Genomic DNA, 15,990 nt, shown 5'->3' with positions numbered 1-15,990 from the left:
CCAGAACTGTCAAGTTGCCAGGGGGTTGAGCATAACAGATGCCGATTCTCCCTTAGGATCTTCTTGTCCTGGCGCACCGATGGATACGCACGGCGGTTGTTTCAGTTTGCAGCCGCTTTCGCCGCCACCTGAACAACCCAACTGGTGCTGTTTTGCTTCAGCAACTCCACTCCACCTGGCGCACTGATGGGATAGCACCACTGGTGCTGCTGCTTCCGTTTTAGGTTACCTTCTTGCATGTAGCGCCGCCTAGTGTCCAGTAGGGAGCTGCTTCTTCACCCTTTTCCTGCCGCTCTTCGCACGGAGCGAAAATCTGCTAACGCGGGTTGAGCTTCTCCTGCTCACTTACTTGGATCACCTCCTGAGGCGTCTTCCTCTTGTCTTCTGTTTGCATGACACCGGGAGAACCGATTGGGAACCACTGGTGGTGCTCTTCTTCAAAATTCGACCGCCCCGGAGCACCGAAGAGGAACAACACTGCTGATGCAAATTCTCCTTCTCGGTTGCTCTTCTCCTGAAGCACCGATGTCGCTGGTCAACCCTGGGAGTTTGCCACCGAGGTCACGATAGTGATGGTAAATAGGGAAAAGTAGATGGGGTAAAAAAGAAAGGGCCGCCTGCGAATAGCCGAAATTAATTTCGCCGTTCTTTTTGCCGTTCCTTCTTGGCTTCTCCCGGACCGGGATTCCCGGCTGGGGCTATCCTATGGGCGATAAAGTCGGGTTAGGTAAATGCGGGTTAGGTTCCTCGCTGCAGGTGTTACCTTTTTAGGCTTGATGCCTTTTCCGTCCTCGAATGGACCGATGCAGTGGCTGCACGCGGCCTGGTCTGGCTTTTCGCCGTGTAGTGGCTGTAATAATGCCCTAATTAAATCACGCACGCACAAATATGATGGTGAAACGTACCTCTGGTTCGGATCTCCGAGGCACACTTCCCACGCGGTTTTTCTCCCGGGCGACACAACTTATTTTTTCCACCACGAACTTGTGTGGTGTGGTGATCTACTCCTCACCGGAAACGACAATGAGGTTTTCGGTCGTTTTTTGTTTTGTTTCGTTTCTTTTTCCCGATCTCTGCACGCTGATTTCGATATACTCACTTCTTTTAAACGCGGAGTATATTTCACTTATTTTTGGGATTTTTATTTTATTTTTGTACACGCTTCCAAAAATCTACATGGGGATGGGTTTTTATTGAGTTAATGATGCCAATTGCTCGTATTGTATCAGTTTAGAGACTATTAACGTTAAAAATAAATTCAATTGCAACAAGGTCACATGCGGGATATACATGGTGTTTCGATAGAAGGTCCAGTCCAGCAGTTGATCGGTATAGCTCGATTGCTCGTGTTTGCCGATTTCATCATGTTCACCATGGTGAAATTGGCTAACGCGCCGTTCTTCTGCAGCAGAGATTGCAGGTTCAAGTCCTGCAGGTGAGCCGTTGTATCTTTTTCGAAAATTTCGTGATATTAACGGCTTATGTTCTTCCGTTCTTTGATACCTCATGTTTCTCTAATTTTTTCTATCACCTACGAAAATGTGATTATTTTCAGGTACAAAGATGTACAAAGCGATTTCATAACATCCAGTATTGATGTCATTACCTTCTTATAAGTCGATAGTCTGGATCGTTTTTTAGCTTCATGGACGGTTGTAGAAGATATTCCCAACTTATTTGCAAAATCTCGAGCGAAGAGGTTGCCCTTAAAGGCGTCAGCCACTCATATGTTCGTCACTGCAACTCCTGGCTTTCCCCCACATGCAGGCTTCCTTATCGTCGACAAACGTTCCCGAACACTTTTATACTTTGGTGACGGTTGATTTGGCCATATTCAACGGTTTTGCTATTTCTGCGTGAAAATTTTCACGACACACGTTCAAAATTTCGATCCATAGTTCTTCTTGCTTGGACGCCATTTTATAACTAAAGACCTAATGTCAAAATCCAAATAGAAACATCATTTTACACACACCTGCAAAATGAGGGGTGTTCAGGTTCTTAATATGAATGATTAGAAGACGAAAAAAACATGTAAATTTAAGTTGACCACTTCTTGATCCGAACACCCTTTTGTTTCCTCACCCAAAATAATTTTGAAATTTTTTCTACGGGATTTTTCACGTAAATTTAGATTTTGTTGCATCCTATCGATTCTACGTGAGTTTTGTGTAACCACAGAGTATCAACAATGACCTGGTAAAAGCTACTTTACTTTCACATAACATACACATGAATTTCACGTAAATTCCAAGTGGATGATAGTGGTAATAAATTCTTATTCGAAAAGGGACTTTTTGTCAGTCAGCTTACTTGTTTTTTTTTTGCTATCGTCGGAAGTCGACCAGTAGACCACACTTGTCATCCTGCGATGCCCTAGCACAAGCAATGCAAATCCGAGCGTCAGCAGCGTGGAGGTAAGTGTATATGGATTTTCCGGTCGGAAATTAATTCATTCTAAGCTGAGATTTGTGTTTGTTTCCAGCTTCGGAGAAAGCTTCTGGAAGCTCCGCCGAGTAGAAAAGGAAGGACCGTGAGAAGGAGCCGTCGGCACCGAGGAGACGATTCCAGTCAAGAAGGTTTTGGAGGTATATTTCAAGTGGCAATGGAATGGCGCACAAAGGTACATTATTCACATGGTTTAAATAAATTATGTTTGCGATAAAATAAAATTTATTTTTATTTTTTACTAGCTGACCCAGTGAAAAATCAAATGATATTTTCAAAAATTATTCAAATTTTTATTGTTTATTGGCATTTTTTTAATTCAAATTATAACATAATTTATAAGCAACCACTATAAAATGAGAGCTGCAGCTCTCATTTATGCTGAAAAACTGATAAGAGAGCCCCTCCCCTGTCCTTACCTTCACCCCCTGCTGAATGGAGGTCGTGATTTTTAATAATTATACCTATTTTTTTCGTTCACAAACATCCTCTTATATCAAACATAGTTCCATTGGTTGATAAGTTTTTAAGCCTTACAACAAAATTTATATGGACTCTCCTCCTTTCTTCCCCTCTCTACACTATAAAGCGTAAGGATCTATAACAATCGTAGAAAGACATCTCGTAACCAAGTACCTTTCCATGCCGTATTTGTTTCCATTTGTTGGCTTCGTTAGCATAAATTGAGAACTTATGCTAACATTATTGTATTGGGCTCACCTCCCTCCTCCTATGTACCTACTCACTGAAAGGAGGATGGTGTGTCAGATAATCATAGAATCATACCAAAATGATTTTCCATGTTAAGTTTTCTCCATTTCTCGGATTTTATAAAAAAAAAAGTTAAATGTTAGCCTCCTCTTCCCTACCTTTATTCCCAATTCTATCATCCTACTGCAAGAAAGGAATTGTTTCACATAGAAAAAGTATTTTTCGTACTCAAATACTTTTTGATCCCAAATTTGGTTTCATTTGCTCGATAAATTCTCGAGTAATCCAAAAATTTAAATGGAAGCTCCCTTTTCCCTCTTTATATCTTTCCGCTGAAAGAAGGAGGGGCTTCAATTTATGATAGAAACAACCCTCATATGCCAAATATGGTTCAATTCAGTTATACTGAAAATTGTAAGGGAGACCTTTCCTCCCCCTTTTCCTCCACCTCTTTGAAGGAGGGAGGGATACCAAATATTCATAGAAGCATTTCTCGTACCCAAATATCGTTCCATGCCAATTTTTTGGCTCCATTTGCTGTTGTAGTTTTTGAGTTTTGCTGTAAAAATTGTATGAAACTCCCCTCCCTCTTTCATTTCTCTTCGCTGGAAGAAGGAAGGGGTCTCAAACAATCATTAGAACATGTCACGTTCCCAAATACCCGCCCATGCCAAATTTGGTTCCATTTGCTTAATTAGTTTTTGAGTTTTGTAAAAAATTATAAAAGAGGCCCCTCCCCCCTTTGTTTCTGCCTACTGGAAAGAGGGATTGGTCTCGAATAATCATAAAAATACTTTTCGTATCCAAATACCCTCCCATGCCAAATTTGATTCCATTTGCTTTATTAGTTTTCGAGCTATGTAAAAAAATATGAAAGAGGCCCCCCCTCTTTTCTACAGAAAAAGGGGGAGGAGTCTCAAATAATCATTGAAATATTTTTCGTATCCAAATACCTTCCCGTGCCAATTTTAGTTCCAATATCTTGAATAGTTTTCGAGTTATAGGAAAAAATGTAAGGTAGACGCCCTCCCCCCTTCCTATCACCCCACTGAGAGGAGGGACGGGAACCTTATGTTCATAGAAATATTTCTCGTACCCAAATACCACCCCATGCCAATTTTGATACTATTTGCTTGATGGGTGCTCGAGTTGTGCAAAAAAATGTCTTTTGTTCGGGAGGCCCCTCCCCCCCCTTCATAAGAAAGGGAGGGGTCTCAAACCATAATAGGAACGTTCCCCTGCCTCTAGTATCTCCACCTGCCAAGTTTCAAGCATATCGGTTCAGTAGTTTTCGAGTCTATAGGGAACAGACAGACAGACAGACAGACAGAAAGACAGACAGACAGACAGAAATTCATTTTTATATATATAGATTACCGAAAGCAGAGACGAAAAAATATTAATAGAAAAGATTCAAACATCATTTCAATACTAAACACATTTCACGTAGCTTCCATCATCACATCGCGTTGAACTCACTTGAAATTCACGTAAGTTGTACGCGATATTCACCAAGCAAAAATTCCTATTGGGGGAGCGTTTACTTATTTTTTTCGTACAATTTACGTGAAAATCAATTGGATAAAAATTATGTAGTTTTTCACGTAGCCACGACGTGCGGATTATTTTGGGTGCTCCATTTCGCCCACGATCACAGCTACGAAGCCAATCCTTATACGAGCATCTATTCATACGAAGACTTGTGTCGAAATGTTTAAGCTGTAAACAATATTCGATGAAACTCAAAAAATATTTAAAAAAGGTAGTGTCGAGAGTCATATTGGATTTTTTTGTGACGTCACAAAAGCGAATGTATCGAAAATTTATATTAGAATCGCAAAAATTTCAATAAAAAACACGTTTTAGAACGAACATGAATTCCAATTTAATTTTGATTGTGTTGTATGTAAGGCCTCTATTTCAAAATGTTATGAAATTTTTTGGCCTTAGAATATTGCACTATGTTTATTTCTCATTTTATAAATGAATGAAATGTCATCTTGAAGCTAAAACGTGCAAAAATGAAGAAAAAAATCAGCTTAAAAAGGTCTAGCTGGTAGTTATTGAGTATTCAACTGATTGGCATTATTTTTATCCGATCGGTTTACCATATCCAATTCTTATGTAGAACAATTAACATCAATTAATGATTTTTTACTCGATTTACTAAATTGCCAATAATTGGTTGTGGTTTTGTATAAAAGTTTGTGTTTTGATTACTTTATTGTAATAAGGATCCTAAACTGAACTGACTTCAACATTTTTATGGAAGATTTTGAACTTATTCTAAAGTGTTGCAAATTGGAGTAGGGAAAATCCACAATTGTTTCGAACTTCGATGGCCTATCTATATATATGACGACCTCAGAGCCAAAGGGGTATAAGTGACAAAATGGTCGATTTTGAGTTAATGATGCCAAACGATTCCTTATATTTCAAACTATATTTGATGATTTTTTTGGATTGTTAGAATTTAATTCACATACTTTTACATTCGAAAGAAAAATACAAATTCTTGAAAAATATATGGAAAGTTGCCAAACACTACAATGTAAAAGCGTGTTTTCTCGAAATAAGCTTTTATGCACTTATACCCCTTTGGCTCCAAGGACCTCATATAAAACAGAGAGAGAGACAGCCCATACAGAAATGTACGAACACGCAAAACTCCTCACTGGATCATGCGATTTGCATGCGATTTTTTTTGTTGTGTTGGTCTTCACGCGAAGAATAACACAACGGAGAGATAATTTCGAAAATGGTTTTGTGGAATTTGAAAATTAATTTTTAGTTTTTATTCGTATCAAATAAAAGTCATGGCACCCAATTTCTGTTTCATTCGAATCACCCAGAGTAGGAAGGCGCCAAAAGCAATCAAGGCTTACTGATGCGCATCCATCTTTATGATAGAAATTTTGGCGCCCATTTTCATAGCCAATGAACTCTTCACGTGGCACCAGTAAAATGGATACTTGGATGTGATTGTTAATACTTCTAATGTGGTGAAAAAAACGCTATTAGCCGGGAAGGAGCATATTTCCGGATACCTCAAACATTTAGGCAACTCAAACATTTTTTTATCTGATCAACCCAAAACATGCTGTATTGCCCGTTTTTACCCGGGCATGTTCAAATCCAGGATTTAGAGCGGTTTTATTCACTTTATTTGCTAAATTAAACAAACTTCGCTAAATTAAAGACTTCAACAAAATGATGATGAACGGTTTCAAGGAGCTTAATTTTAATCAATTGAACATCAGCTGATATGTTTCGATAAACAAACAACTATTCAGGTGTTTTTCTTCCTGATTTTGGTTGAGTCGTTCTTGGATTTTGGCAAATTTAGGTTGAAAATTTTTAAAGCGGGAAAAATTCTGGTTGCCTTTATTTACCCCGATATTTTGTTTTGTTTATTTTACGGCCTTAGTGAAGAATGTCATGTTAGTCAAGGAGAATAATTTTGAACGCTAAGACTGGAAATTTTTTAAACATACTCTTAATTGTTTTGGCAACGATGGTCTTATTTGAATCTAATTAGTATAGGTAAATTTGAATCGATGTGAATGATTTTTTAAGATTTTTTCAGAATGTATTAAGTTTGTTTGGGAATGGAATTTTGTAAATTTTGTGATCATTGTTAAAAAACCGATTGGATGATTAAGAGACGTTAGAAAACATACTCTTCATTCTTCTTTAAAAATAAAGACTTTAAATAAGGTTAACTTTGTAAAACTACAACTCATAATTCATTCATAATTCATCTAACACTCAGTGTCAGAGATCAGAAACAGATATTTAATTTAAGAATATTTTCGAACACAAGAAGCTTTGAACATAAAAAAACTAAGTCTCAAAAAAAAATATTGACAAAGATTCAAAACCAATAAAGTCTCAAAAAAAAATATTGACAAAGATTCAAAACCAATAAAGAAATAAAGAAGCTTTCAAACCAGATAGGTATTGGAACTAAAAAAAAAGATAATATGTACTCACTCATAAACATTAGTTACACACCAATGCTAAAAATGATTTATTTTGAAATCGAAATCATAGTAAAAATAAAATTATTGAATAAACGTTTAAAAAATGATATCACATATTCCTTAAGCCTCAATGAAGCCTTAAGCCAAAATCTCTAAAACCGTAAATTTTCGATGCTTTAAAAAAAATTAAAACCCTCTAATTTGAAGTTGCTGTGAAGAATATTGTTTATGTTCTAATTTTATTTGACCAGAACTTAATAAATCCTGTTTTGATAAATATGTGCTAATGATGAGAGATGTGCCAATGACCATGTGCTATTGATCATGTGCCGATGGCCAATTGTGCCATGTCTGCAAATTTCGTATATGGTGAAAAATACTTCTAACATGATTTTGGCGAAAAAAGAAAGACAAACTTAAACTGCGTGCATTTGAGACAAATCTCAACAAAACATTATTTGGCACACTTGGGGTTGATCTTTTTTTTTTTGTTTCGATTATAGTCGTTTTACCATCTTTATGGCATCACTTAGCTTGGGGTTGATCGAAAATGGTTCACTATATGAAGAATCCTCTGTTATCTAAGAAAACAAGAAGAAAATAAACTTTCAAGTTTTTTTCCAGAAAAAACTCGCTTCCAGCTTTCGTTTCGCTGGAAATCAAGAAATTGAAACTAATAAATATCATTGTTATTCTCTGCCCCTAGAGGATTCAACAATTAAAATTTCTTCAAATGTAAGTATGGGTGAGGAAAAAGGTTATTAAAGGGAATTTTAATAAACAAAATAATCCGCGAAGCGAAAAACAACACATGAATCCAAGTTCAATACGATGGAAGCTCAAATGAACGTTTTCCTTGATAAATTCGACACTGTCGCTATTCACGTTACTTGGGGAGTGTATAAAAATAGCTGTTGAGGAATGATAGAGAAAATACATAAAGCTTCCTTTTTTGATTGAGTTCTGTGTTAAGATCCACATAATATAATTCGCAGAAATATTATGAAAATTGTCCGTTATTTGCCCCGATTTTCTTCATTTTTCGGCGCCGAACCGATTGCATGGAAATAAATAATCATTTACGATAACTTACATTTTTTGGGAAAACTCAAAGGTTTAACAAAGTTTGTCAGCTAGTTTTGTATAAAAATTACTCAAAAATCCAACTTTTTCTGTACCGATCTTGAAGAGCAAGAATTCTTCTAGAAATTTCCCAGTAAATTAAAAGATTTTTCGTGATTGTGACGACACAGTCTGTAGGTACCAATGCTAGAGCAGGGCTGCCTTGACAATACCTTCTTTAAATATTCCTTGGATGAAACTCGCATAATTGATAATTTAGCTAAGATTTTTATGCGGACTTAATAAAATCTGAGGTTAACTAATATGTCTGATAAATACACGAAATATCTATACGACAGGGCCGTAGAAAGAACTGCCTCATGGAGGGTGAGGGTGGGGGGGGGGGGGTTTGGTGACAACATTTTTCCTATAATTCTTGCTTGAAAAAATGCGTACATATAGAATAGTGAAGAAAAAAGTGATACTTAAAGTATCTCATTATTCGGGTTTCTTTTATATTATTAGTTATTCATTTCAAATCATTACTTTTGAAAATAAGTCCTAAAAGTGTTCAGTTTTTTTGAAGCTTTTAAAAATAAATGAAGGATCTTGAAGGTTTCATCTGAATGAAAAACTTGTTTGGGATTCAAATCAGATTTATTTTCAACTCTTGTAAACTCGATACATTCAGATTTTAGTTGAGATACTTGTTTTTGAATTATCTACAATCCGAATAATGTTGAACAACAAACCAATAAAGTATATTTCCAGCTGATTTTCCTAAACCTGAATATTAAGTAGAAGTTATTTTATCAACAATAATATCATTATTAATTTATTTCATTATCAAAATCTTGTGAAAAAAAAATATTTTAAATTTAGATTTTTCAATGAACGCAATCTTTAAAATCTTTAAAATCTTATTTTATAATATTGGTGCTCACTTGTTTTGTGTTTTGTTTTGGGCAATTTTGAATTTAAGTTCCATATCTGAATTCTGTATTTTGAACATGAATAAAAGTTCTGAATTTCAAATCGATTTCTGAATCTAAATTCCAAACGAAAATTTTCAACAATTATGAACCGGTGATGGCATTTCATTACAGAATCCTTAACCTGAATTCTCTTATTGGAATTTTGAATCTTTGATTTTCTATTTTCTTCAATTATTTATTCGTAATTCAACTAGTGAATCTGAATGAAAGTTCTGAATGATGAAACTCTGAAAGTTCAATATTGGATCACCATTATGGAACTTTATTAAGTTTCAATTCCGCATAAGAACTTAAAACTTTCAAATCAGGCAAAAAAATTGATTTAAAAAAAAAATTATCTGAAAACCTTACCAAATCCGAGCATTCGATTTTATATAGTTTCCAACCCAAAATCTCTGCAATATCCAAGGAAATTTGGGAATTCAATAAAAAAAAGAGAATAAAAAAATCGAAACACATCAGCCAGTTTGTTTGGATAAACTTTGTTAAAAAAAAATGTTTTGGAAGAAAAAACTTAGTTGTTACATTTTCAAAGGTAACGGAAAGTAGTAGAGAAACATCAGAAGAAAGAAGAAAGAAGAAGAAAGAACATAAGTCGTAAAAATAATTAATTTTAAGAAAAATCTATACGACAGGAATCGAACCCGCAATTTACGCTTCAGTACAACGGCGCGCCAATTACACCACGGAGAACGTTAAATATATCTTTTTCGAAAAATTCATTATATTTAAGAATTATGTTCTTACTTTTTTTTGATATCTCATGTTTCTGTAAAACTTTTCATCAACTTTGAAAATGTGATAATTTTTTAGGTACAAAGACGAACTCAGAACATTAGATTTGACATAATTGTTATCTAGTAATTTAAATTTTTCTTTGATTTCACAAATAAAGTAAAAAGATTCGGTTTAAATCCGGATAATCAGGCAACCTTAGTGAGTCTAATCTTATGGAAAATTCGATATTGGAGACTAAGGCCTACCCAAAATTCATCCACTAACTTCTTTTATGAATAACTTTTGATGGCGTTTTTCGAGTACAGTTTTTAAAATGTCTATCAACAAGTGAGAATTTTTTGAAAAACCGTAGTAGAATTGTGAATCTGGGATAACAATTCGAGGTTTTGACCTTACTTCTGAGTCGAGAATGTTACTCTTGATTCCCTTTAGTCGTTCATCAGAATTAAATTAAGAATTTAAAATTCAGTTTAGAGAAGAACGTTTTGCTTGGCAAACCCACGGTGAAATGATAATTGTATATCTTAACTACATGAATTGAATGTGACTTAAACTGATTTTATTTTCAGGTGCTACATAAACGATGGAATGCCGGTAGAGGTGACCATAGGTAATGGAATTTTTAGCCAAGATGGGCAGATGATCGACGAAAAGTACGGACGGTTAGCCGATCAGCTTTATCAAACCAACATTAGCACTTTGGACTTCCATAACAATCCCAGTCGAGCAATCGACACGATCAACAAATGGGTTCGCAACCAAACTCGATGCAAAATTAACGAGATCGTTTCCAATTTGAGCCCCGAAACTCAACTTGTCATCGCCAATACGTTGTACTTTCGGGCCGAGTGGGAGGAACCGTTCTTGAAGGATGGTACCAAACCTCGAAAGTTTTTTCCTAATGGCCCCGAGAAGGCCGGATATGATGTTCCTATGATGGTGCATGGTGGCTGTTTCCCGTATTTCAACTGGAAGGAAGCCGACACCAGAGTTGTGGGTTTTCCGTACAAACGGAACATAACCATGTACGTCTTCCTTCCAAATAACTCCAACCGAATCAAGTTGGTTGGATTGGGCACGAAGGTGAATGCGGATGTGATCAACGACATCATCCAGAAGATGGAGGTGAAAACAGTTTCAATTCAGTTCCCAAAACTGCATATGGTCAATTCGTTCGGTATGAAAGAACTACTGGAACAATTGGGCGCAGACAGTGTGTTCGATCAAAAGCGCAGTCAATTGTACCGAGTCATCTCTGGCGGATCTAAATTTGGTGGCGGTGAAGTTGAAGATGAAGATGAAGATATATTCGATCAGCTCGAAGACACTGAAAAGAATGCAAGAGATGAGCTGAAAGAAAAATATCCTGGATGCACTCCAACCGAAAATGATCATGACAACCGCCAGGATTGCGAGAGAAATCCGTTGTGCAAATTTGGCGGGGGAGTATGCGTATGTTGCGCAAAAATGTTCGGAAGCGCTCGCGTACGTCGTCAGGCGCAGGCCCAATCCCTCTTCGTCAACGAAGTGGTCCACAAGGTGGATGTGGTTGTCAACGAGAAAGGCACCGAGGGTGGAGCAGTAACGGCCACACTCCTAGATCGGATCACCCCGCAGATTAACTTCCGGGTGACTGGTCCTTTCCTGATGTTGATACGCGACGAAACTACTAAGCTGCCCCTTTTCTATGGCAATGTTTACGATCCAGCCTCATGATCAGTGGGAGGGTTAAAAAATTGAAGAAAAATTTTTTCGAACAATTATTATGTAGTTACAAAAAACATGCATTAGAATTTAACATGTTCTGACGCAATGATTTTGAATTAAAATTCTCAATTCAGGGATAGTTTCTAAACTTGTTGAAAGCTTTTTTTTTCGAAAGAAATTAACCTTTCTACCCTTTCTTGCCTTTCTCGCATCCAATATAATAAATACTTTAAGCCATGATTTGTAATTTGGTGCCGTTTAGGTGAATTTCATAAGTTCAGAATTTGAGAAATATATTCAAAATTAAAAAACATGTAATATGTATTTATTTTCTCAAACAAACGCTTTGCCTTTTGTGCGTTTAAATCCCAGCTAAACAGCATGTAGGCACGTGGTAGATTTTATAGTTGACGAGTTTTTAATTTGACTGCATGTCGATTCCAGCTTTTGTTAAAATATTATTTGATCATGTTAAAAAGAATATCCATATGGAATCAAAAGCAGCAAGTTATTTTTAATGAGAAAAAAGTCCCTTCATGTAAAGGGTGATACGGTCAAAATTTGGTCAAGGGAAAACGCGTGTAAATCGGTGAAATCCTTTATTAAAAAAATCAAATTAAATTTCTTTTTCAAGTTTAATTAGTATGAAATTCAGGAAAAATATTCAGTTAGGCTTCCGCTTTTCCAAATCCGAATTGCCGGGCCTTACGATTAACCCCTGTTACTGCCAGATCCAGAAGGGATCCCGCCTAAGCCCTCAAGTCCCTGGTCGTTTCTCTGGAGACTCAGTGGAGGGTGGGCACACAAGGCCTTCTTTTGATTGGCTGAGCTCGAGCGTGCGGCAACGGAGGTCTCAGGGCCGGCTCTTGGACTTAATAAGCAAATCGGAGTTCCTTTTTAAATTGATTAGACAAAGCTGAATTACATTTTCAAGTTTTATTTCCTAACCTTACAAGTCTGTGAATGCATGTCAGTGTTTTGTGTGTTTAAGTGTTATTTTTTTCAGGTACCTGTTTCTGTAGTTTCGGCGATTCGGACGTATCGAGAGCATGCAGGGTGACTTCCGGGTCCAAAAACTGGCGGGATCTGCTGTTGGTGAATATTGTTTGCCTTGGGCTGCACGTGGCGGATACCATTCACAAAATGGTGAATTTGTGGCGGGTAAGGTGTTCTGGCGATATTATGCGATTCGTGGCGACGGATCACAGGATGAGCGTGGCGTGGATCATTGATGCTGTCCGGAAACCGAGCTGAAATATCTCGGCCGGTCCCCCTTTCTGGAATAGCTTTTCCAACTCAGCCTAGACGATAATCACGGGTCCTGAGGGATCATAAGGTTTAAACCCTCGGTTCTTTTTTTTTTCACTTCATTTTTATATATCTCACCTGATCCTTTTCTGAAGCAATGTCAGCAATTAATTTGGTTTTTTGGTTTAAATTCACTTCTTGAATAACCGTTACGTTTAACGTATTCTAAGAACCACTTTACGCAGAACTCTCCTCGTTCGTGGGCCGAAGGCAATAGGCCGAGCCCCTGGAACCGAAGTCCAGTCGAACCCCAACTTTTCCGAAAATTCTCCCATCTCCCAATTTTCCGGGCTCTCTCTCCTTCTCTCATTTCCTTTCTACAGATTCTTCGACCAGTTGGATAGTGGTCGAAAGTAAATTGTCGGAGTGTCTGTTTGGTGAGGGGGTTTAGTGTATGTAGTGTTTACCTGGGGGAGGAAGACTGATTAAAAAAGAAAAAAAATCTTTCAAACGTCAAATTTCTCTCATCAATCTACCGACCAGTGCGGAGGTTCAATATTTTACTTTCTTATTTAGTGATTTTTAATAGAACTTGTTTGATGCTGAAAAGCACTTGTTTTGTATAAAACAATGATTTAATTAGGTTTTGTTTTGCTCTGGAAAATTCTTGCATGATATGGCGTATTAAGTCGCTCAAATTTCGTCAAAGTTTTGAAGCTGATAAATAAAAATGGTTTGATTAATTGTTGTTCTAAAAATTTAGCCAAATCTAAATTTAGCACCCAAACAACTGAGTTACATGACTCGCAACACGAAACTGATCATCTAAAGTTAAAATTTGAACGAATACAAATCTTTTCAACAATTGCTGGCTTTTTGCCGAACAGTAAAAAAACGATGCAGAAAATTTCAGTCTTCCTCCCCCAGGTGTTTACTTAAATATTTTTAAATTTGAATAACCTAAGTCTAGGGAGAAACGAGCACAATCTCTTGACTTCAACAATACGAACGATAACACCCCTGCCATCAGATTTTGTACAGCCACCTTGTCCACCTTTTTCGCCGCAGAAAGCCAGTTTGCCTTAAACTGCTGCTCGTCCTTAGCAGTTTTTTGGTCTTCTTTAGGTTCCGCTTGACAATAGCCCAGTATTTCTCAATGGATCGATTTAAGCGCCTTCTGCGTAGTTTTCCGCTAGAGAGATAAAATCTGCCATCTATCATTTTAATATAAAGGCACAATTTTAATAGTAGGCACAATTTTCCCGTATGTTTGGATAACGTGCCGCTATTAAGCCTACCCCCATTCTGAATCAACAAATAAATGGCCTGAATAACTGTTCAATAAAAAGAACGTTTGAATTACTTCAATGGGATGAATAAGGTTAGTTTTTTTTCAATAGCGTCAACGGTTCTTAGAACTTATAGAACAAGCATTCAAGATTTCCCGGTTTTATACCTATGTGGTTTATCTATAGGTGGGGACAACCAAAAACTTTAGTATTAGTTTGTTGTATCCATACAGCTATGGACGAGAACGGCTTTTCCGGGAAGCTGATCAGACTGATCAAGGCGACGATGGATGGAACGCAGTGCTGTGTGCGGATCTCGGGTGAATTGTCGAGTTCATTCGAATCGCGCAGGGGGCTTCGACAAGGTGATGGTCTATCCTGCATGATGTTCAACGTGGCGCTAGAAGGTGTAATTTGACGAGCGGTGGGCGAAATGCGGGGCACGATTTTCAACAGATCCAGTCAACTTATCTGCTTTGCCTATGACATTGATATAGTCGGCAGATCATCTGTGGCGGTAGTGGAGATCTACCGCAAACTGAAACGCGAAGCAGGAAGGATTGGGTTAATGATTAATACGTCCAAGACGAAGTACATGCTGGCCTGCGGATGCGAGACCGACCGAACCCGCTTGTCCAGTAATAACAAGGTCACGATCGACGGCGACGAGCTGGAGATAGTCGAAGACTTTGTCTATCTCGGCTCACTGGTGACCGCAGACAATGACACCAGCCATGAGATCCGGAGGCGAATTATCAGCGGAAGTCGTGCCTACTATGGACTCCACAAGCAACTGCGGTCGAGAAGACTTAGCCCTCGCACGAAGTGTAACCTGTATACGACGCTCATTAGACCGGTTGTTCTCTACGGGCACGAGACATGGATATTGCTCGAGGAGGACCTGCGTACACTCGAGTATTCGAGCGACGAGTGTTAAGAACCATCCTTGGCGGCGTACAGGAGAACGGAATGTGGAGGCGAAGGATGAACCACGAGCTCGCGCGTCTCTACGGCGAACCCAGTATCCAGAAGGTGGTGAAAGCTGGCCGGATACGCTGGGCGGGACATGTTGCGAGAATGCCGGACGACTGTCCTGCAAAACAGGTGTTCGCTACAAATCCGTTAGGAACAAGACGAGCGGGGGCGCAACGAGCAAGGTGGTTAGACCAAGTGGAGCGTGATCTGGCGAACGTGGGGTGCCCGAGAAATTGGAGAACGGTTGCTATGAACCGAGTGAATTTTAGGAATTATGTTCGTCAAGTCATGTCGTAAGACGGAATACTATGTAAATAAATAAATCCATACAGCTGTTTATGAACGATTGTGCCGTAACGCGACGCCATCACGGAGTCAAGTATAAGGGGTCCAAATGTAGCCATAGAAACTTATTAGGAGGAATGGTTGGGACGCAAATAAAGTTGTTTGAGCGTCAGGAAGAAAAAGCGAAAATAAGAGGGTGCTTTGATTGTGATTTTTCAAACAACATGAAACGTTGCATGTCGTCGATGAATGGCGGCTTCAACGTCGAGACGCTTATGAACGTTTGTGACGTAGCAATCAAAGCATTGAAAAAACTAATACTGTATTTGTTTTCTCCCCTCGTGGAGTGTTCCACCGTACCCGATAAAAACAAACACAAATCGTCGCCAGTGTATTCCTACCTCGCTCACTCACACGCTCTCTAGCACCACTGACAAAATTTTCGGGGCAACACCGCCCGATGGCAGTGCAACACCAGGTCAAAACCAGTGCAACACCGTCCGAATAAACAAACAGTTTGACAGCACCTAGTGGTGCACCAGTGCAACA

General features: G+C 38.2%; 1 protein-coding gene and 1 long non-coding RNA gene across 2 annotated transcripts in view; one reads left to right on the top strand and one right to left on the bottom strand.

Annotated features, from left to right (window-relative positions):
• Window positions 1-11,795, top strand: part of LOC129744205 (serine protease inhibitor 28Dc-like) — a 61,955-nt gene extending 50,160 nt beyond the window's left edge. Inside the window, exon 4 of the mRNA XM_055736615.1 lies at window positions 10,507-11,795. Coding sequence (XP_055592590.1) covers window positions 10,507-11,653 — 1,147 coding nt within the window. The 3' untranslated portion in view covers window positions 11,654-11,795. The remainder of the gene's footprint in view (window positions 1-10,506) is intronic.
• On the bottom strand, window positions 215-1,047 carry LOC129744206 (uncharacterized). Its single transcript, XR_008736852.1, has 3 exons — window positions 906-1,047; window positions 764-850; window positions 215-703 (listed from the first exon to the last, which is right to left on the bottom strand). It is a non-coding gene; the product is annotated as an uncharacterized LOC129744206 (long non-coding RNA).
• Window positions 11,796-15,990: the final 4,195 nt, after the last annotated feature.

Source organism: Uranotaenia lowii, chromosome 2 (genome assembly GCF_029784155.1).
Source record: "Uranotaenia lowii strain MFRU-FL chromosome 2, ASM2978415v1, whole genome shotgun sequence".
Lineage (NCBI taxonomy): Eukaryota > Metazoa > Arthropoda > Insecta > Diptera > Culicidae > Uranotaenia > Uranotaenia lowii.
Note: the sequence above shows the minus strand (reverse complement) of the source record. Positions and strands in the feature narration are given on the sequence as shown.